The sequence below is a fragment of the Trachurus trachurus genome (assembly GCF_905171665.1).
Source record: "Trachurus trachurus genome assembly, chromosome: 2".
In the NCBI taxonomy this organism is placed as follows: Eukaryota; Metazoa; Chordata; class Actinopteri; order Carangiformes; family Carangidae; genus Trachurus; species Trachurus trachurus.
In genome coordinates, this window is record NC_139914.1 from 9,452,685 (window position 1) to 9,475,227 (window position 22,543).

The 22,543-nt window shown below is 44.1% G+C and overlaps 1 protein-coding gene across 1 annotated transcript in view; it reads right to left on the bottom strand.

Moving 5' to 3' along the window:
• Positions 1-2,113: 2,113 nt before the first annotated feature.
• Positions 2,114-22,543, bottom strand: part of unc80 (unc-80 homolog (C. elegans)) — a gene marked incomplete at both ends in the record, with an annotated part of 45,450 nt that continues 25,020 nt past the window's right edge. The window contains 35 exons of the mRNA XM_083985277.1: positions 2,114-2,605; positions 3,677-3,879; positions 4,120-4,140; positions 4,509-4,614; positions 5,314-5,395; positions 6,415-6,471; positions 7,450-7,597; positions 7,696-7,875; positions 7,982-8,147; positions 8,264-8,448; positions 8,547-8,753; positions 9,359-9,482; positions 9,593-9,718; positions 9,804-9,927; positions 11,389-11,619; positions 12,402-12,620; positions 12,699-12,791; positions 12,885-13,055; positions 13,157-13,253; positions 13,921-14,059; positions 14,158-14,292; positions 14,554-14,819; positions 15,298-15,478; positions 15,584-15,685; positions 16,236-16,325; positions 16,491-16,585; positions 17,391-17,574; positions 18,000-18,086; positions 18,182-18,282; positions 18,378-18,521; positions 18,622-18,753; positions 19,601-19,787; positions 21,283-21,414; positions 21,515-21,696; positions 22,396-22,534. Coding sequence (XP_083841403.1) covers positions 2,114-2,605; positions 3,677-3,879; positions 4,120-4,140; positions 4,509-4,614; positions 5,314-5,395; positions 6,415-6,471; positions 7,450-7,597; positions 7,696-7,875; positions 7,982-8,147; positions 8,264-8,448; positions 8,547-8,753; positions 9,359-9,482; positions 9,593-9,718; positions 9,804-9,927; positions 11,389-11,619; positions 12,402-12,620; positions 12,699-12,791; positions 12,885-13,055; positions 13,157-13,253; positions 13,921-14,059; positions 14,158-14,292; positions 14,554-14,819; positions 15,298-15,478; positions 15,584-15,685; positions 16,236-16,325; positions 16,491-16,585; positions 17,391-17,574; positions 18,000-18,086; positions 18,182-18,282; positions 18,378-18,521; positions 18,622-18,753; positions 19,601-19,787; positions 21,283-21,414; positions 21,515-21,696; positions 22,396-22,534 — 5,328 coding nt within the window. The remainder of the gene's footprint in view (positions 2,606-3,676; positions 3,880-4,119; positions 4,141-4,508; positions 4,615-5,313; positions 5,396-6,414; positions 6,472-7,449; positions 7,598-7,695; positions 7,876-7,981; positions 8,148-8,263; positions 8,449-8,546; positions 8,754-9,358; positions 9,483-9,592; positions 9,719-9,803; positions 9,928-11,388; positions 11,620-12,401; positions 12,621-12,698; positions 12,792-12,884; positions 13,056-13,156; positions 13,254-13,920; positions 14,060-14,157; positions 14,293-14,553; positions 14,820-15,297; positions 15,479-15,583; positions 15,686-16,235; positions 16,326-16,490; positions 16,586-17,390; positions 17,575-17,999; positions 18,087-18,181; positions 18,283-18,377; positions 18,522-18,621; positions 18,754-19,600; positions 19,788-21,282; positions 21,415-21,514; positions 21,697-22,395; positions 22,535-22,543) is intronic.

A 22,543-nucleotide genomic window follows, 5' to 3' on the forward strand; every position in this document is an offset into this window, starting at 1 on the left:
CCGCTTTTTCTCACTTTAAAACCGCGTGGAAATGCTTTTTAAATTAGGAAAACAAGTGCAATACCTACTTGTTTGATTAAATTCATACAGCCGCTATGGAAGTTGCAGCGGGTTTCCCCTGCATAAGCTGACAGTTGAAATCAGCACACAATCTCTGTGGAGTCGTATGATTACAATATTTTCACAATAAACACTTAAAACACAGAAGCTGCTGATAACAAAACACTCACAGTGCATTGGTGTGAATTATGGCACATATCGATATCGTGATCATTATTACTGCTGATATCATAATAAATCTGCTCAATTGTGACGTATTATTCATTAGTAGGGCAGATGAGGAATAAACTTCTACAAATAAAGTGTGCACTTCTAACAAATAAAAGTAATACATGTTACAATAATGGAAATCCAGATATTGTCTCACAGCTTGCCCATGGTTACACAACTATATGATCCCCAGCCTTTATTAAAGGTTCAAAAAAATGCATTGTGGGCCAGCTGTGATGTCAGAGGTATGAGGTTTTCACCAGACGGAATAAATTCATCTAGACAAACATGACGCGTTAATATTTCTCTGTTAAGGCATGGAATGAGCAACGAGGTAACGGCTAACTACTGCATCGATTCATCACAGTTGTAATAAAACATTAAAATAAATAAAACAAAATAAAAGAGTCTTCCTGCGCCACAGGTCTCAGTATAAGACAGCACAGACACAAACCTATAACATGAGCAGCACTGCAACATCAGGATGAGAGTCTTTTCTAAGTGTTTTCCGATGGAGCCGTGGAAACATCAGTCTTTGGTCACAAATAAGATCATCTGCCGAGACGCTGAGCAGCACAACATACACTACACCTGTAGAGTTCATGACTGCACAGGTAGCGCAGTCAGGTAGGACAAACAGCTAGAAGCAGAACTGCATTAAAATGTACACTGAGCAAAAGTGTCAGCAGAGGTTTCAACATATAAACAAAAATATGTGTCACTCATTCACTCATTCGGTGATAACTCCACTTATTTTTAAAGGAGCACTCCGGCAGTTGAGGATAATTCAACTCATTTACGATGAAGTCACTGACATTCAAAGTAAAAGTGGTTGAGTGCCTCTTTAAAATATATTTAAATAATTAATTTAAATATTTAAATTAAACTCATCTCCTTTGCTGCTGAAAGCTCAGTTTCAAATTCACTTGTCTTGTCCTGTGAACAGTTTTACAGGATGATAAACATGTCGAAAAATGAATCATGTTAATAAAAAATCTCGGATTTCTTCCTTCCATTCCATATAATCACATATAATGTTTTAAATACATATACTGTACTGTATATTTACTGTATATCATTTAACAAAAACAGCTTTAGAATGACTCTAAATATACTGCTGATACAAACTGTATTTTCTCTCCTTTATAATATTTTATACAAGTCATATCCCTTTTTAAATGTATAGAGATCTCATTAATATAGACATCTATAGGAGCATTAATTAGTTAAATATCAATCATTTAACCATTTCTGATCAGTAATAAATAAGTATTCTTCAGTATTATTAACACTATGCTGTATATGACATCAAATATGGCTGAAGAATGCCTCTGAAACATTCAGCACTTTAACACAACTGTCTCTATGCTCTATAATATCCATCCCTCAGGTTATGCAATCTGCAGAACAGACAGAGAACAATAATGATTTTTAGGTTGATATTCAACACTGAGAAGACACAACAGGACACCGAGGAGAGATACTTAGAGTCTGAGCTAGACCAGAGGAGAGAGCAGATTAGTTTCAGGGCAAAGCTAAAGGGAAACGGCTGATTGGTGGAAATCAGAGGAAGAGGCAGGGGGAGCTGGAGACAGAAACACAAGCTCACACGTCTCCTGTCTGCACATTAATGTTCAAAATATGCACTTTTAGATTGTCACTGAATCAAATCTGAATGTAGTTGACTTTCTGTTTCTCCTCTTAATTCCCCCCCCACACACACACGCACACACACACCTCCCTGTTATCCGTACCCTGCAGGTATCCGTATGGTGTTTGGCTTTGGGCTGCAGATAGAAAAACACAATCCACCTGTCACCCCCTCCCTCCCTCTCTCTCTCTCTCACACATGGGACTCATCCAGGTCCAGGTCGACGGGGGAGAGGGGCAGGGGCAACCGGCGCGGCGAGCGGCGGGGCGAGGGAGGGGCCAGCAGCGGGGTGAGGAGGGGGTTCTCCGTGCCGTCGTCCTCGCTGAGCTGCTGCAGGGCGCCGCCGCGGGGCAGCAGCGCCGTGGTGTCCTCGTCCCCGGGGCTCTCCCTGATCCTGGACGGCCCCGGAGGAGGCGGGGGGAGAAGCGGGGTCTGCGGTGGCAGCGGCGGGGGCGGCGGGGGGCCGGGGGCCGGCGCCGTGCCCAGCACCGGCAGCGGCGGGGGCAGGGGAGAGGAGGTGCGGGACAAGGGGAGAGGGGAGCAGGTCCGGGAGAGGGGCAGCGGGGAGCAGGTCCGGGACGGAGGGGTCGGGGTGGAGGGGCGGGAGATGGAGGGAGGGGGGGAGAGGCTGCTGCGGAGCCCCCACTGCTCTCTCTTCTCCTTGCTGCTTATGGCCGAAGGGACCTGGCTGAGAATAAACCTTTTCCCTAGCAGCTCTTCTTTGTCTGCTGGACATTGCTGAGGAAACCACATTTAAATTACACTCAGCATCACTTTGTGTCTCTGCTTGTTTTATGAAAAACACACTGTTGTTGATTTTATAATTGTAATTTTGAAAGTTTAGAGCCCCACAAATCAAATCACATTATCCTGCCTGCATGGCTAAATAGGAGGACCCAGTTGTTCAAAAGGTTTAATCTAGATTAAAATTATCTGGATTTTGAAATCCCTTCTTTTGCCATCTAAGATCATGTAATCTATCCTACTTTTACCTCAGTTGGTCAAAGCAAAATTGGATTGGATCAGTCTGGTAAATGGGACTGCATATCACACTGAAGGCTACGAGGTAGGTAACAACAGGTAGAATAGCAGCATGGTGTCACACAAAGTGTGTATATTTGGCTGTTTGTATTGTTTTCTTGCCTGTTTCTTTGTCTTTTAAGAAAAGCAAATATACATTACTCAAATACATTGTGAATATTTGTGTCTCAAATTTAAAATTAAAAATTTCAGTAGTTAGATAAGTTCTCAATTTGTTGAATGATCAAAGTTAATTTTATTTACTTTATCACTGTTATGGTTTAAAAATTAGGAGCAAAATATAAATCAATAAATGTATATATATAGCCTACTACAGTATATAAGTGTTGTTTATTTGACCACTTTGGATTTAATTCAAATGACATTTTGTTCCTGAAATCCACCCCTGCTACTGTAGGATCAGAATAATCCTGATTTTTCTGGATCAAAGTTATCCAGATCCGACTAAAAAGTTTTGAACACAAACTGAAGGTTTGATCCAGATTAAAACCAAGATTGGATTTTGTGATCTAATCAGATTTCAGAACATTTTTTTAGTTTTGAACAACCCATTTTCAAGATTTGATCCAATCAGATTACTGTAGAACAACTGGGCCCAGAGGACACACACTTTCACATGTTGTTTAAATTAAAGTGGAATTTGGAAAATAAAGCTCAACAGTTTCAACAGTTGCACACCCACCCCTGCTCCAGCCCTCTCTCCACTGGTCCTACCTGTGTGTTCGCAGGGCTGTGCAGGTCGGCAGTGACGGTGGCTGCGGAGGCGGGGGACACTTCCAGCGTGGGGGCGGGACTGCCCTTCCTGCCCTCGTCTGGAGGCTCCATGGTGCTGGGTGTCGGGGGCTTGCTCATCCCAGCGGACGCCGGCTGGTCTTGACTCTCTGTAAAGGTGACTGACCTCTTTTGGTCTCCCTGCGCTGTGGGGGGGGACACACATGCACGCGCACACGGTCAATACAAGAGGACGACGGGGCCACAGCTAGAGACTGGCTAACACATGGAGTGGAGGCAGGGGATGGGACAGGAGGAGGAGGCAGAGGGGTTAGGAGGGGGGGATGCAAGACAGACATGCAGAGCGCCCTATTGGGTGAGGTTGCAGATAAAAAGGGGGCGGGCCGTTGCAGGGTGGAGAGGAAGGGTTAAGAGTTGTGTCTCACCTTCACAGTCCAATAAAGTTTCTTTATTTCGAAAAAACAAAAGGCAATGAGACAGAACAGAGTGAGAAGAGTCAGTTTGGTGGCAGGTGGTTCAACAAACAACACTGGAACAAAGACAGAGGTGAGTGGGGAGGAGGGGTCAGTTCATGTCAACGCACACACATTTAATACAGTATTTCACAGAGGGAGGGGGGGGGGGGGTCATATGTTTGACTTGCTGTGTGTCAGCCTAAGTCTGACTTTCTTTAAAAATCTAAAACAGGCGCTTTCATCGTCACTTATCTACAGACACACTCACTGGCACTCACTCACTCACACAGCACCACACACACACACACACACACACACACACACACACACACACACACACACGAAGGCACGTGTGTTACCCAGCGGTTTGTTCTTGGGCTGGATGCTCCTGCGGGTCGTGGAGAGCCGCGCTCCGGATCGACCACGGGGCTCATTCTTTGGGATGGACAGCAGGGGGCGCCGTAGCTGCAAGGAAGACACAGTAACACAGATAAGCTTGCTTCCTTTTATTTGTTATATACAGACGTGGATTACACTGCTGGTACCCTTCTGTTAAAGAAAGAAAAAAAACACAATTGTCACTGAAACAACTTGAAACTGACAAACATAATAATAAATAAACATTTTGTGAAAATGAACAAACAAAAATTAGAAATTGCTTTTGAATTCTGGTTCAACAGAATTATTTAAAAAAACAAACTAATGAAACTGGCCTGGACAAAAATGATGGCACCCTTAATTGATTATCAATTTAGATCAGGGCTCATAGAGGGCCACTTCAGAATTATAGTCCAATGTTTGGTTCCTTCTTGGGTGTTTTTAGCTGTGTGTTTTGGGCCATTCAACTGTTTGAGGACCCATGACCTGGGACTTAGACCAGGATGTCTGACACTGGGCAGCACATGCCTTGATAGTGTTGAGATTTCATTGTACCTCGTACAAATTTAAGACACCCTGTTGCCAAAAAGCTCCAGTTTTGGATCAAAAAGCTCCCGTTTTGTCTCATCTGTCCTTTACTTTTGTCAGTTTCAAGTTATTTCAGTGACACTTGTGAGTTTTTCTTTCTTTAACAGAAGGGTACCAACAATTTTGTCCACGTCTGTATGTTTTGAACTGCGTCCCACTGCCCAGATGTGTAGTAAAAGTCAAAGTGGATGTCCACACCTGTCTGAGGCCGCGCTTTCTTCCCAACGGCGGCTGTATCAGGAGGTTCTGCTGGCCTGGCTCGCTCTGCACACTGGCAACCCTGGTTGAGATAATCACATGGACACATACACACATGCATTCACAGACACACACACACACACAAACAGAGACACACACAAAATACAGAGAAATACGTAAACCAGGAAGCTGAAAGGCCGTCGCATCCCCAGCTTGCGCTTGCTACCGACTACATCTTTGACCACAACAAGATGCCGCTGCTACTCTACCCACTCACTCACTGCACGACACACACAGTATGTTTACAAGACACCCAGTCACAGTGCAGAGAAAAACAATGCCGCCATGATTCATACACTGAAAACACAACAGGGGATAGTAGGGGCTGGAGCAGCAACTGACAAAACAAACTGTGCAAACTGTTTTTGATTTACTCAATTTTTTTAACGTGTGAGATAGGGTTAAATTAAGTCAGTTTCTTAAAAAAAATGGACAAAGAAAACAACAAAGGAGTCCTTGTATTATGTTGCCACCCCAGTTCCCCCTTGCCCCTACAGATTGGTATCCAGAGTAGGACGCCCAATTTGATCAGTGAGAAGCCTGATAGACACGTAAACAATATGAAACACCATGGCACCAATGGGAGAGAGGCTGACGTTGGTGATGGCACGTCAACTGTAAAGACCACACAGCTGACAGAGGAGAAGAAGAGGTGGAGCTCCCTGGCCACGGGGCTGATGGGGCCCTCTGGGATTTTTTTTTTTAAATAAGGGGGGGAGAGGAGGGGGCTGGTTAGGATAGCACAGCAGATGAGCTGAGAAGATGAGGGTCAGTGTGGAGCTCAAGAGGAGGAGAAGGGGGGGAGGAGGTATAGGGGACAGAGACAAGGCACACTGGACCCACACAGAAAGAGATACAGACAGGTAATTAGGAGGGTGGGTGGAAGGGGGGGGGGTGACGGGCCAAGGCATTTTGATTGGATGTAGATGAGTGATCGACGGCCAATAAGAGGAGGCCGCTCCGAGGCACTGCCCCTCCCACTGGCGAACGGATGCAAGAACGCACCAACGGGAGACACACACATAAAGAGGGCCACTGTACCTAGAGAGGTTACCCTCCTGCAGAAGGCCCTGGGACTCATCTAGCACATTGGGTTCACTGTAAAAAGGGGGGCGAAGGGGGAGAACGGGAGTTTAGGGAGTGCAGTCCAGATCCATCACCACCCCCCCAAGTCCCTGAGCTCCCCTTGGTTGGCTCCGAGCAACCGTCAGCCAATCAGTTTCTCTGCTTTCTTACCGACACCCCGAGAGTCTTATAGCTACCTCACAAAGCTGCTGTGAGACTGTTGAATAAAGAACATTATCCATCAACAGAGATATACACAGAAAAAAATGACAGTGGTTGTGGGATATGACTGATCGATCATTCTTAAAAATATTAATTCTACATATTACAGAAAAACAAACGGAGACTTGAATTGCACAGGAAGAGTTTTTGAAATGGAAGCAGAAATAATCTTTGTATTATTTGTTGACACTGTAGTTGAGTCTTGAGTCCTTTCTCCAATAAAATGTCTCTGTAGACCCAGAGACGATTTTCGCGACAGTGGATGGCTGTAGAACTGCAACTAAATCAGCATTTTACCCAAAAAAAAAAAAAAATACCAAGATTTAATTGTTGATGAAGCACAATTCTAACTAAAGAATAAAAAGTGTGATTCTGATGAAGCTAAAAGTCTCCCTTCTGACAAGAGCTTTGAAAGTTTATTTACACCATCAATTCTAACAGTTTAAAGGTTTAGTGCACCCCAATACTAAACAGTTTGAAGGGCGATTACACCAAAATACAAAATACTAACAAGGTTTGTTTGTATTGGCTTCCAATAGAGGGCGCTGTTGCGAAAAACAAGGAGTCTCTAGAACTGCAGGTCTGCAGACACAACCTCCTCCCTTTCACTGTGTTTCAGAAAATAAAACTTAGAGAAAAAAATGAGATTATTTCTGCCTCCACTCGAGCTCTACTTTATCCTGTCTCGCCACCACCTGACAAATACTGAGGGAGAGAAACTATATTTGAAGTTAGGTGTAGAGGTGTGTATTCCTATGCATGCATGTGTGTGTGTCGGGGTAATGTTACCTGTGGCTGGGCAGCATGGTGGCGCGGGGGGCCTCGGGCTGCGACGCCGCCGAGCTGGTGGCGTGGCTGGAGAAGCGGCGCTGCGATATCACCCGGGGCAGGAAGGCCTCGTGCTCGCTCACCACGCTGGGGATGCTGATGGAGTCATCTGCAGAGAGACGGCGGAGGGTGGTGAGTCCCCCTCGCACTCTTCACACAGCTTAAAAGAACATGGGATGTAAAAAAAAAAGGGGGAATGTCTCTGACTCTCTTCGTCGTCCTCGTCGGTGCGGCTGAGTGTGTCCTGGGACGGCTGGCGCGACGGTTGACTTTCCTGCTCCCAAACCGTCCCGGTGCCGGTGTTGGAGCGCGACATCGTGGCCAGACTGAGGCGATAGGCCGACGTGGAGGTGCCCACTGTGCTGATGGACGTCTTGCCTTGGTAGGCTGACAGAAACACACAGGACTGTCATTTTAAAATAAACCCTGCTGTGATTCATTAACTATTCTCATTTCAAATCAAAATTTTTCTCAGATGAAGTTCATTTCTGACCAGAGCCGCTGTGAACAGCCTCTTTAAGGATCTTTAGCTCGTTGTTGAACTCTGCGAACAGGGAGCTCTTGCAGAGCGGCCGTGGGATGAAGCGTCGCTCCAGCTGGTCGGCGATGTGGTGACGAGCTGTTATCTCCTCCTGGGAGTCAGCGGGTTGAGTCAACAACTAAAAAACATGCACATATGGACCAGTGAGGGGCGAAACGGAGAGGACAATGAAAAGAAAACACACTGGTTGAGGATAAAATGCGAGATAAACAACAAAAGACGGGTCCCCTCTACCTTGCACTGTATGAACGGTCTCAGCAGGACAAAAATAGGGATTCGTGTTCGGACGATGAAGTCGATGAAGTCCCAAAAGGCCAGGCCCCCCACCTTCCTCAGAGCCATCTCTTTCACCTGCAGGCTCAGCCGGTACCACTGGTTCCCCAAAGAGCGCTCGAAGCAAACCAGCACCACCTTCAGAGCTGCAGGATCACAGGAGATGAGATGCATAGGTTAAAAAATAGAAAAGAAAAGCCTGTAGCTTTATTAATCCTGTTATGAAAAGTTACCACATCCGTACCCAGGTATGCGGCCTGGCTGGTGGACTCGGCTAATCCCTCTCTGCGCAGGTCCTTCCCCGTGTCGCCCGGCGTGGAGCAGTGAGCCGGGGAAGCGTCCAGCATGAAGTTCTTGGTGCGAGAGGTGGAGATGATCCGAGGGGGCAGGAGGATGTTGATGACGGTCTGGAGGAGCAGGAAGATCTCAGGCGGCTCCAGATGGGGGCTGTCTGCAGAGGGAAAGACACACAGACCCAAGTGGAGTCATTTGCATAGATAATATGGCTATCAGACTGTCTGGACACGAGATTGTCTTAATTTGATTAGAGCTGGAACCTGAAGTCTTTCTCTTAGGCCTTTACCCAGAGGGCCATAGAATAAAGCATCATGATTTTTTTTCTATAAACATGTGTTCTCTACAAGCAAAAAGGACAATAGCTACATCATGGAAAAACATGTGGAAACCCGCTATGGCCTTGTGGTTTAGGGAACTAACTTCTTGTTTAACTCTGGAGAAAATTTCTTAAACTCTCAAGGACAAACAGGAGGTATTTCAAAAAGTGTGGGGTCAATTCATCCGTTATGAAGGGCAATGATGGACCGGCCTGGAATGGTACAGGTGCACCTTCTGCATGCCATAAAGGGACATTACAATGTAAAAATCAGGCTATTTCACCTGCCAAAAACTGATTCCAGTGTCTGGTATTGTACATAGAGGGATATGTTGCCCCAAAATGACTTTATATAAATCAGCAGAGTAAGATTTACAAGATTTGACTTCAACCACTAATTTTTATCACTTGTAAAGGGACAAATAATCAAAATCATGTTTTACCTTTGCTTCCAGAGCCAACAGTCAGCACAAAGGGAATAAGCAGGTTGAGCAGCATCCCCTCCCTCCTCTCCTGATTTGTGAAAGGTGAGATCACATGACTGAGGGGGAAGTCGTCCTTCAAGGCCTGGGATGGATTTTTAAAAAACAAAAGAAAAACATGGAGGAAGTGTGAGACAGTATAGCAGGTAAAAAAGAGTGAATAATCTATGGGTGGGTGAAACCTGTGACATCAACCTGGATCTGAAGGGCGACCAGCCGGACCACCGCTGTGCTGAAAGGAAGCGGAGGAGAGAGGTAGGGGCTGAGGTGGAGCAGAGGTAGACCGTCTGCCACACTGGAGGGTCCGACTACACCCATCACCTGATGACACAAATAAAAGCTTAAAAAATACACACAAAAAAGCAGGAATGACCATTTGTATCGTCCTGTGTGTTTCTTTTCGTACCAGGTTGACACAGACGTTGATCAGCGAGCGGAGATGCGGGAGGAAGGAGATGATTGGCTGTCGCTGCAGCGTCAGGCAGATCCCCTCGATCAGGCTGCTGGCCGCCTCCCACTCCACCTGTCTCCTGGAGAGCGCACAACACCAAGCCACCACCGAGATAAAAAAGCACAATGTCATACAATTAAAAATGGCTCTGATGCAAAATGCCTCATCCGTGTCGTTGTGTGGGATGAAAAAGGGGGAACGCAGGGCGTCGGCATGGAGAAGCTGCTCGCCTTCGCTCCGATCTCGTCAAATCAAATGTCAGAACGTCTGAAGCGGAGAAGCAGACCATCGTGTGCTGAGAGGGATGTGCACTCCCCCCCCCCGCCCCCGGTGAATATTGCAAAGCTCACAAACAGAAACAGCTAGAGACACTGCAGCGACAGATTGTGGTGTGAGGCACACACCTGTGACCAGTGTTCCCTCTGAGCCAGCGGTGTTTCGGCTTTATTTTCTTTCCTGCAGCGTTCAAGTTACTGTAAAAACCTGTTAACTGGTTTATCTGCTTCCAGACTGATGGATGTCAAGGACTTTTTAAATCTTTTCCTGCATTTCTCCAGATCACAGTGTGATGTGTTGCTATTTTGAGCTCTCTCAGCCTACTTCACTTTGTCACAGAGGTTCTATTGAAGTGCTTTCTTGATTCAGCAGCTCTGGCAGTGATCAGGCCTGGGTGTGGAGATTGAAATTGAACCCATCTTTCCAAAAAATGTGGTTTATCACAGTTAGTTCATGATTTAACAAGAGGGGAAATTACTTTTTACATGGGGTCAGGTAGGTTTGGATAGCTCTTTTCACTGAAATCATCATTTAAAAACTGCCTTTTATATTTACTTGGGTTATTTTGTATAATATTAAAATGTGTTTGTTGATCTTAAACATTTAAGTGTGACAAATATGCAAAAAAGTAAGGAATAAGGAAGAGGGCAACTACTGCTTTATTTTATTGACTCTTGAATCAATATTTTACTGCTTGCCATACTTTAACCTATTGATTTGTTAATGCAAATTGGATTTCAAAGTTTTTCTCCATGCATTTTTGTGTAATACTATTCTATTGTATGAAAAGTACAACATAAATCAAGTTTACCCACTACCTTATTAAAGGGGTTAGATGCAACTGCAGCAATTCAGTTTTGTAAAACCTAATCTACTTAAATCTAATTAGAATATGTGCAGTTATTAGACTAGACTTATATTACACAAAGAATAGTGAGGTAAACAAATTACGCTGCATTCCTGCACCCCTGTATAAGGGGGAACACTGCCAGTGACCCATCGTTAGTACACACACCCACACAAACCCGTGTATGCAGCACTGAACCTCTCACGCACGCACACACACACACACAAACCCACCCACAAGAACCTGTGCAAGAAAACACACCACAGCAGCACTTACGGTACATCACCCACGAAGGCAGCGCTTTACGGAGGACAGTGCCAAGAAGCCGTCTATCTACTGTACACAACCACGGCACCGGTACAGCACGATACACTCACAGGGAGACGGAGAAAGAAGTGGGATTGTAATTCAACAGACCTGCTGCACAATGCCTGTGGGCGAGCGCACCTGAGCGTAGGCATCTTGTGGATCTTGTTGAACATGCGGTCCAGCCTCTTGAGGATCAGGATGAGAGCGGGCCGCACGGCCTCCGACGACCAGTCGGTGATGGGCAGCATCTCCATGATGTAGCGCCGCAGCCCCCGGCTCTCCATGGTCAGGGTGTCGTAGGGCGCCAGCTTCAGCAGGGCGTGGGCGATCTCTGCCAGTCTGGGAGACGGACGACACGGACACACACGGTCAGAGCAGCTCAAACACTACGGAATGATCCACCTCATTGTATTTTACAGGCCTGTTTTTAAATCTTTTTCTTTTTTTTTAATGTAGGTTCAATCAATGCACATATTTGCCTTTGTGTAGAACCATATATATTTTTTTCCTGTAGCTTAAAGGGATAGTTCGACATTTTGGCAAATTGGCCCATTGCCATAATCCCTATAGCTTTAGGAGTAGGTTCGTTACCTTTATTTGTCGGTGCAAGCTATTTTTAGAGCGGCGGAGCAGAGCTACGCTACGGAGGCTAATGGGATTTCTTGGTTTCCCTCATCAAACTCATCAAATACACAATCCAACAACTCCAAAATGCTCTTGTGGACAAGTTGTGACCTGCACATTCACCACGCTATGAGATAATAACACAACGTTACGAGACTGAGTTGTTTTAGAGGTAAATTCATGCAAAACCGCTGATTTGCGTTTCCGTCGGGGGCAGTTTTTGGGCAAGCAGTCTCTGCATTTGCCTCAAAAACGTCATGTTGTATGCCTCTTAATTTATTTAATTTGTATTTTACAATTATTATATACAGTATATTATGTAATGTTTTATATGAGGTGTTCTGTCTATGTCTATTATTCTGTACAGTACTTCCACACCGTGCTTTAAAGTGCTTGACAAATAAAGTTGGATTGGATAATCAATTCATTAGGTACAATCTACCATATGCAAATTGTTTGAATGGTTAAAACAATGACACTGATGGATAAAATCTCACCTCATGTGGGACTTGATGTCCAGCAGCTCCAGGGCCGTGACCCGCGGTTCCCCGGCGACGTTCTGCAGGATCTTGAGTCTTGGTCCGCAGTGTTTGTAAAACTCGGTGCAGATGTTTAACAGGGACTCCCGGGGCCTGCGGAACTCCTCCCGGGCGATGCGCTCGTCCAGCTCCTCCCTCGGCATGCCCTGGCCCTCCTCCAGGAGGTGGAGGTTGTCCCTGTGAAGAGAAACGGCACCTCGTTCAAAGAAAGAACACCACCGCTGCTCGTTTATTGATTATACTTCTCTTCCTGACCTGGTGTTGACTCCTCCTGACATGGCGTGGTTTGCTGTGGTGCCTCCCTTGTGGCCCTGATCGCAGCGGGACATCTGTGGTGCTGTCATCGGCCTGTGGAGGAGGTGTGGATGAAATTAGGAGGATTGTAAAAAAAAAAAAAAAAAAAATCTGATAAAGGCCGAATCCCCTCCAGTTCTCTCCGACCTTGTCAGGGCCTCTGAGCTGTAGAGGAGGGCCTGCAGTGACGTGGCCAGAGCAGCGATGGCGGCGATCTCGTCCCTTGCAGCGGAAGCCGATTCCATGGTAACGGTGTTGCTCTTCAGTTTCTGGAGGTGACAGGGAACCAGCGCCTCCAGCACCATCAGCATCTGGAGACTGGAGAGATCACACACATAGAAAATGGGCTGATGTGGAAAAAAGATGTAGATGCGGAAGAGGAAAAAGAGATGGAGACGATGCAGAGTGTCTCTCCATACCTCCTGAAGGATTCGGGGGCGTAGGCAACCACAGTGACACACAGCTTGATGGCTTCACTGATGGAGAAGGCCAAGTCCTCATTGCCATAACAGAAATCTGAAAAACAAACAAAACAATATGTATACATGTGTGTGTATAATATTTTGAGCTTTTGGGCTTTTGTCCCCTTCGAAATATGTTTATTGATTTTCAAGAAAGAAAAGAGTAAAAACATAGAAAAAAGAACATGAGCCTTATACAGTAGCCAATGTCTGTGAGCTCTAGTTTTCAAGGTAACTCAGTACCGGGTCACATGTCTTGTCAAACATATCTCCTCTATCTTCTTTTTTTGAGTCTTAGTCTCTCCAGATGTAATGTGTTGCACAATTCTTCCAACCACAAATGATATCTAGGCACAGAATTGCAAATTGAATGGCCCTTCTTTCATATTTATTGACAGAATAAAGGACACTTGTAGCTCCCAGGATCACCACAAGAGGGTTGGGTACCAGACTTTTGCCTCAGAAAAATACTGAAAAAATACATTTCCAGTATGAATGGAGTTTATTAAATAACCAAAAGGAATGTGCTAAAGTACCTATCATGGATTAACATCTATTTAATTTTATTTATTTATTTAACAGAGACAATAGATATAATGTGCCAGATTTAGCTGTAAACTAATTTTCATCTGCTGTCCCTGGGCACAGACAATGGTAACAATGACTACATACTGGTGAGACATCAGGATAGACTTTTGAGATAGACATTTGACTGGCTTTACCCAGAGAGCGCAGAGGTTTCTCAGCCTTGACCAGCTCCAGAGCGTCCAGGGCGTCCAGCGTCTCACCCTCCAGAGAGACCAGCAGGTCAAACAGACACTGGGCCGACACTCCTTTGGACAGACCGGTGCTGGTGCTGGTCTGGTGGAGCAAACAAATATGTAGAGAAAATGTATGATTTATGTCTTTTCTTGTACATTTATTCTAATACAGGTGTGTGCATGACATGTGTGTCTTACTGTGAACTCCAGCAGCGGAGCCACGCTGGCGAACAGCTGCAGGATGAAGGGTTTGCGGTGGAGGATGTAGAACTGCCGGCAGCAGAACTCGATGCCCTGCCTCAGTAAAGGGTTGCTCTCGTAGTCGGCGTAGACCTGTCACAACAACACAGAGCGTACATGTGTTTCTGTCACCACAGGTCACGTTCTCTCTTTTTTTTTGTTATGGCATTTTTTTCCCCACCTCAGCCAACCGATAACATGTTTTTGCATAATATCTTTCCCTGTCGTTTCATTTCTGTTGTTTCCAAACATGATTTCTTTTGCATTTTTCATGAGGCGGAGGTAGACGGAGGTTTAAGAGCTGAGCTGTTCTGGCTGACGATGAACAAACACACGTGTTACTCTGTACTGTACCTGCAGCATGGTCGGCAGGATCCACTGGTAGCCGCTCAGGGAGAAGAGATGGTTGAAGTGCACGGCGGTGTTGATGGCGGTGGCCGTGTACTGCCTGAGGAGGGCGCTGTCCTCCGGGTGCAGCAGCAGGGCCCCGTTGAAGACGTTCAGGAAGAGCATCATCTCGTCGCCCCACGGGTACTCGCTGGGCATGCCCAGGAACATCTCCTCCAGCAGCTTGATCCACAGGACCTTGTGGAGGGTGTCCAAACCAAACAGCTCCTTACCTAAGAGAGAGAGAGGGGAAAAAAAACATTATTTTTTTTATAGACAGCAAAAACGAACATGAACATGACAAAAAACAGAAACCAAAGAAAAGCAAGCAAACAGACAAAAGAAAGAAAACAAAAATGGAGCAAACAAAAGAGATTTTTAAAAAAGAAAAGAAAAAAGAACAGTATATCTATTTGTATTTTATGGAAAAGGATTAGGGCCGCTGTGGGAAAAAAAAGTGAGTTTCATCTAACCTAATCTAATCTAATCTTAATCTCAGAATTCTGAAAAAAATATGACTTTAAAAAAAAAGAAGTCAGACAAAAAAGTCAGAACTCACTTTTTTTCACAGCCCAAATCCTCTATACATTTGTTTTGCTGCCTTTCTTATAAAAAAATAATTATTCATTCTCCTTAAAACCACAAATTAAAGTATACATCCAAGAATGATTTTTATTATGATGGCACAGGAAAAGTATGAGTGTGTCTCACCCTGTGGGTCGTTGAACAAAGAGAACTCTGCATCGATGGCGGTTCGTGGGAAGGAGGGCAGGCGGAGGAGGTCTTCCTGCAGCAGGGAGACGTGGGATTGCTTGTGCACGGCCGGCATGTGCTGCGTGAGGGAGATGAGGAAGAGGACGCGGCCCACCTCCTCTAGTTTACGGGAGAACACCTACAGGCAAAAAAAAACAAAAACACAAAAATGTAGAATGAGTTTCTACTCCTCCTCCACAGACGTCATTTAAAGGGGAACTGGAACATTTTAAATCTTCCCAACCTGCTTCTGGATGAGCTCTTGTCCTCTCTCAGGCAGCATGTGGACCAGGTTGAGCTGTGGAGACACCGATCTCCGGAAGGGGTAGATGTCTCTTACATATGTCTACAGGGGGTAGATAGGAACACTGGGCCTCATTCATCAATATCTTCTTAGTCGTTCTCAAGAAATGTCTTTCTTTTTTTTAAGTATATTTTAGGGATTTCTGCCTTCATTGGATAGAATATAAGATATATATAAGATTTCTTAAGAAAACTCTACGTTAGATTCATGAACATAAACTGCGTTGCGAATTAAGTGTCTATAGTGTTTTATAAGAGACCGCAGTGCTTCGTAAAATAATAAAAAAAAAATTAAAAACATCTTAAATGATAAGAGAATTATTCTAATTCAAATCATAATGTTATACAACTGCAGAACAGAAGAAAACACAATAATCACGATTTTGCACAAGAGTCATCTCTCAAATGTGTGTAAGTGTGCTCTTGAGTGTGCGTAGATTTTTTCTTATAGCTAAGAACAAATCCTGGATGAGAAAACATTCGTGAATGCCACAATCTTGGTAAAAACTGCGGAAGTGGGACTAAAGAACAAATTTACTACAGTTAAGTCCTCACTTCTGTCTTGAAGTGAAACTAGGCTGCTGTCCACCTACCTTGGAATAATGGATGAGGTTCCACCGTTTGTCCATGAGGAAGTAATGGGCTGATCTGGCCTCAGGGATGTTGAAAAATTCAAGACACTCCTGGTTGGGTGGAGGGAGAGGAGACGTCAGAAGCTTCTCTCATTAGTTGACTTAAGCTCACATGAATATTTAGCCGACTCTCACCCCAGATCATTTATATTTAGCTACGGAGAGAGATTACTAAAGCCTGAATGCAGCACGTAAACAAAGAGTCTGAGTCTGTACCTTCAGCAATGCTTCAAACTGCGTGTCTTCATGGACGGGCAGCTGCGTGGGGATGTCACACTCGTTCTGCCCGTGCACCACCAGTGTTTTGGTTCCTGTGGCGGGAAATCACAAGAATAATCTTTTAATATGTTTGACACCGGCAATTTCATTTCGACTGATTATTTTTGTGGCGGCGGTGTGAGGCAGGGCCGTTGTATAGGGGAGAAAGGTGATGATAATTCTAGGGGCCCAGCACCCAGTGGGGCCCACAAAAAACCCCAGTAGTCTAATCTTTGTATGACTGAATTATTCTGCGTAAGACCCTGACTAATACTCATAGTACACTGTAAAAACTCAACATCTTTCCAAGAATATTTGCCTTATTTCTTGTCCAAATGTCTCATTTCTAGTCAAAACTAATCTCTTTCCACTTAAAATAAGACTCATAACCTAAAAGTTCACTTTTTTTTTTTTTAGATCATTTTCACTTTCACTTGAAATAAGTAGAAAAATCTGCCAGTGAAAGCAGGTTTTTTGTGCTTGTAATAAGGAAGAAAAACTTGTTCCACTATCAGATTTTTTCTACTTATTCCAAGTGAGAATATGCTTGAAAGGAGTAAAAAATGTCAAAAAAACAAGCTACTTTTAATATGATGTGTCTTATTTTAAGTATAATGAGATTTGTTTTGACTAGACATTCAATTTTGACTAGAAATAAGACAAATATTCTTGGTAAGATACTTGAGTTTTTGCAGTGTAATGCTGCATTAGCATCAAAACAAAGTAGGCTAAATAATACATGATAATACATACGTAATCTAAGAAAAAAAAAAAACTGGAAAAGTTAGAGGGAGGGCCCACTTTAGTATTCTTTAAGGGGGCCCAGAATTCCTAGCAACAGCCCTAGTGTGAGTTCACCTGGCATGGACGCGGTGACCAGCAGCTTGACCTCGCACTGCTCCTTCTTCATGGTCTGCTTCAGGTCCTTGAAGAAGAGCCCCTCCACGTAGCCCACCACCTCCCACAGGAAGGTCAGCGTGGCCGAGATGGCGTCCATGCCCCACTCGCAGGGCGTCCGCACAAAGTACATGATCAGCCCCACCTAGAGGACGGAGATTTGATTGAGAGAGATGATGAAATTTGAAGATACATAACATAAATGAATGAATTCATCTTTTTATTTAAGTGCACAAGTAGCTGCACTTTGCATACTTTTTGTCCTAAAAGGAGTGGGCTAAAGTTAAAAACTTACAGTATAGTCCCACCCCTTCTCCATAACTCATCCAAAATCAATTAATCTTCTGGTTTTGTTTAAATGCTCCGCCGTTAATTAATGATATAACTAATACAAGATATCAATATTTGTTCAAGCCATATCAAATCCATAAAGATGTAAGTTTTGGCAATAATACACTCAGTATGTAGGAGGACAAAACAAAAACAGTGAACCAACTACATAAATTTATAATAAGTAAGTAAATAAACTAATAAGAAAAAAATAAGATAAAGGTCTTTCTGTGGCCTCACCAGGTAGTTGAAGAGGATGTGAGACGTCTGGGCCGGTAAATCTCCGATGTTGAGCAGGAGCTTCCTCAGCATGTACATCAGCTCATCCTAACAACATAAAGTCTCATTTTACATTTCCACATTTCCACATTTCCACTCTCAACTTGTAGAATAACAATTATAGGATGTGCGTCTTGCCCCACCTGTCTGTTGCTCACTGTCAGTTTTTCCAGGAAGTGCCGTAGAACCAGCGCCGGGTCTTCGATCAGGCAGTTCCAGAGGATCTGCTGGGCCACAGCGCTCACTGAGGAAATATTGAAGAGAAGATGATGAAGATTCACGTGTCATTTTTTTTTAACAATATGTGAAACACTCCCTGTCTTTGGAGATGACACCCACCAGCCACGCCATCCTCCCGAACCTCCCCGTCCTCCATTAGGTGCACGATCGGCAGGACGGCGGCGCAGATGCATGCTGGGAAGACAGCCTGGGGTGGCTGCAGCATGTGGTGAGTAGGAGTGTGTTCTGTTGTGTTCTCTTCATCTAGCAAAAAAGCAGAAAGAGAAAATAAATATGAATTCTCAGCGGCCGAGCAGGAGTTTTATACTTTATTAAAAAGACGTTCTGGTCTTTATTCTCAGACCTTCGGCGCTGGCCAGTGAGCGGACGGACCACACCGAGCCCCGGCGGAAAGAGTAGTTCCTGTGGGAGTTGCTGGAGGCGCAGGACGGGCTGACGGACAGACGGCGTGATGCCAGGTTCACCACTTCTTCTGCTGGCGGGATCAACGTCCGACAGGACCAGGACAGACAGAGCAGAGAGAACATGCTGTCAGGGCACAGAGCTGTCACACACTTCACATCCACAACACCAACAACTAACACCACAAACTAACTGAGCTGAGCCAACCAAAGGAAAGGAAGAAAAAAAGACATAAACAACTCTGCTTGACCTCTGACCCCCTATAATTATTTACATCCACATTCCTCACATCCTCCAACACCCTGAAATACTTATATATACATTTTATTAAGGCTGTTTCAAACACAGAAGTTTAGATAGATAGATAGATAGATAGATAGATAGATAGATAGATAGATAGATAGATAGATAGATAGATAGATAGATAGATAGATAGATAGATAGATAGATAGATAGATAGATAGATAGATAGATAGATAGATAGATCGATAGATCGATAGATAGATAGATAATCATTATTACTTTAGTTTCTTTCTTACATATTCATTTTCTTTCTACTCCTTTCTCTCTCTTCCTCTCTTTAAAAAAAAAAACTTTCCCTATACTCCCTCATCATTATTATTACTTTTATTACATGTCACAATGGTTGTAGTAGTATTACTTATCAGAATTATTATCCAGTGTTACCCTGATCCAATTCTGTTCTATGTGTTGACTGTTTATTAAACTTAGTTAAAATGTTACATTCTTATCTTAATTGTCTCTGTGGCCTGTTATCTTCACACTAGTTGCTGTCTTGTATTGTTTATTTTTACACAATAAAAAGAAAAGATCACACAGTTAAAAAAAAAGACAGTTCCCACTGAACCTCCAGCGGACACCTGTACTGTGTATTTCTCTACACAGTGTGGCCGGCCCACCTTCTTCCTCCTGCTCCGGCGGGGGGCTGCAGGTGGGCTCGTAGCAGGCCTCCTGAGCCACGGGGATGGCCGTGATGATGCTGGCCTCGCGGCCCAGCCGCCGCTTCTCCTCCTCCTGCTGCAGGTTCTTCAGGATGTGCTCGGCCCGCTGGTGCGAGCGCGACACGGCCCGCGCCGAGAACGATTTCTGTAAAGATGGGGGGTTGGCATGGAGGGTGGCGTTGGATGAGACAGCACCGAGGTAGAGCAGCGGGTGCGGACATACAAGAAGATTCAGAAATGAGGGAGGGCACAAATCAAATGAAAACCAAACTGACAGGGTAAGAACTGTCAGGAAAGTGTGTGCACATCTATTCTAGGCTTACGGACGATTACATCTGAGGAGCATTTTGGGATGTAAAATGACCGGACAACACATTAATACAGTAATTCTCCTAATGCCATCCCGAGCATCATGAAGAACACTGTTGAGGTATTGAATAGGAAAGATTTCAATCGGTGACAAATTGTGGACACAGATAAATGTATTCAGAGTGGAATTTGGAGAATTTACTGTATATTGTGTACAGTAAATGCCTCACACCATTCCCACGAGTGCTCATAAACATACATATCCAAATAAGCTGAACGCATGATATGAAAAACACAGCAAAGTCATTCTCATCTAATGACCATGCATCAACAGCACAACATACACATAATGTCTGAATGTCCGATGCATGCTGTTATTTTTTTTTTTCCCTTACAATCAGAGCAGGTTATTGGAGAAACTGTGAGTGTGGTGTGTATTACTGATCAAGATGCAGCTCTCTGAAATGACCCATGAAACTCCCCCCAGCTTCTGATCCATGATGGAAACCTACAGCTCCCAAATGGCCTAAAAAAAACACTCAATGGAGAAAATTTTCCCCTCCTGTCTTTTAATGATCTGAGGTAACAAGATGCATCAGCACAAACATCCGGGCAGAAATACCAACTTACTATGGTATGGACTGACTGAATTAATGTGGAGTACTAAAAACAAAGACAGTCGATAGATAAATTATATAACATGTGTTCGCAGGTCGTCATCAAAATCTATAAAACATATTTTGAGAATCATGCTTTTTAACAGAAAAGATAACGTAAAAAAGGAAAACACCAAGAAATCTGCTGCACTGCTTTCAAGGATGGATTAGATTTATTTTTTCTTCAATTAGCAGATTTCTTGGTGCAGTTGTTCACATTACAGTTGCAGAGCAATAACACGTGTATGTTAAAGCAGTCTGTAAAAATGCACTGATAAATTGTCGGGTTGAGCTGGATTTAAAGGTTTGGTTCACCCAAATTAATTGTGATCCCACAGTGACAATTAATCAATAATCTGGGTCATGCCTGGACACATATTACTAAAACATGTTTTTTTGGGTGAATAATCTGTTTAATTTTGCAGTGCACATCAAATAATTTATTAATCTACAGCAACCTGACGGCCCGTCCCAGGTCAGGTTGTGTGTGATGTCACATCCACAGGTGGATTTGAATGATTCACATAGAGTGCACTGATTCAAAAGTAATTATAATAATAATGAAAACAATAAAGTCAGGCTCTCTGATGTTTTCAATATAAAACATAATATCAAAAGAACGTAATGATAAAGTAAAGGCACTGAATGCATAATGACAACAGGGCTCGGACTTACAGACTGGTCTTCATTGATTGGGTCCTGGACGCTGCCAGTGTTCTGGGGCACCCAGGGGGGGTCGAATATGGGGACACAGGGCATGCCCAGTATGGGAGATGGCAGGGTGAAGTTGATGCTGGGTGGAGGGATCTGAAATAAAAGACAGATGCAGTGCAGAAGGGGTTAAAGCGGCCTAGTTGCACAAGACAGCATGTTCTAAATTAAGTTTATGAAGATGACGACCCTGTACCTTAAAGATCTGCTGGGCTCCCTCCTCCATGCGAGGCCAGACCTGGTAGCGGAAACGCCACAGCGTGTAAAACTTGAGGATGGAGTTGATGCGCTGGCAGGCCTCCTGGTGATGGAACTCGGCCATCATCATTTCGGTCACCGCGTCGGGGACCTTTACGGCGCACAGAAGGAACATGGCAGCTGGAGGGGATTGAGAGAGAGATGTAAAGGTCAGGTCGAGGGCAAAAAGTGGGACAGATCTTGACAGGGAAAAGATATACAAGTAGAAGAAAGAAGGAGACTGTTAGAATAAAATGTGATTGTGATTCTATAATTTTGTTGGCTATCTATTTTCATATTATAGCCCCTATATCTGTTGTTTTTTATAAAAAACTAACAAATAGAACTTAACAATTGGCATAGCCCTATTTATATACAGCTTATCTTTGTGTTTTGATATGGTTCTCTTTAAGAATGTTTTTAAAACAAAAAAAAAATATATATATTTTTTAAAATTTTCTTACTCATCATGTTATACTTTATGATGTGTCTATGTGTTAATTGAATGTTGTCGCCCCCCAACAGGTGAAGCTCATCACAAGTTGAGCCCCCCAGTCCCCCGATTGGTCAGTCCCACCGGGAATATCTGTATATATATGAATCATGTTTGAAATGTTTTTCATATGCCTGATGAAGGTCACAGTTGTGACCGAAACGTTGCTTTAATAAATTAATTGAGAGTGAGACAGTGTGCGGGAGCTTCTTCTGAACTCTGTATTTTGGGTTATGCCCTCCTCCTACGCACCTGCATCTTCGGGTGTGCTGAGACCCTTCACTTGCTTTTGGATTCTATAATTTTAAAATCTCCATGTTTATACACAACGACCCACAACGACTCACCAGCAGCAGCTGCCATATGCTCATCCACGCTGAGCAGGAGCTCCCAGGCGGCGGGCTGGATGTCTCCGTACATGTCGTCGGTCAGGATGGGAGCGGCTTTGATGAGCAGCGACAGAGGAGCCGGCGACAGACTCATCACCTGAAAGGA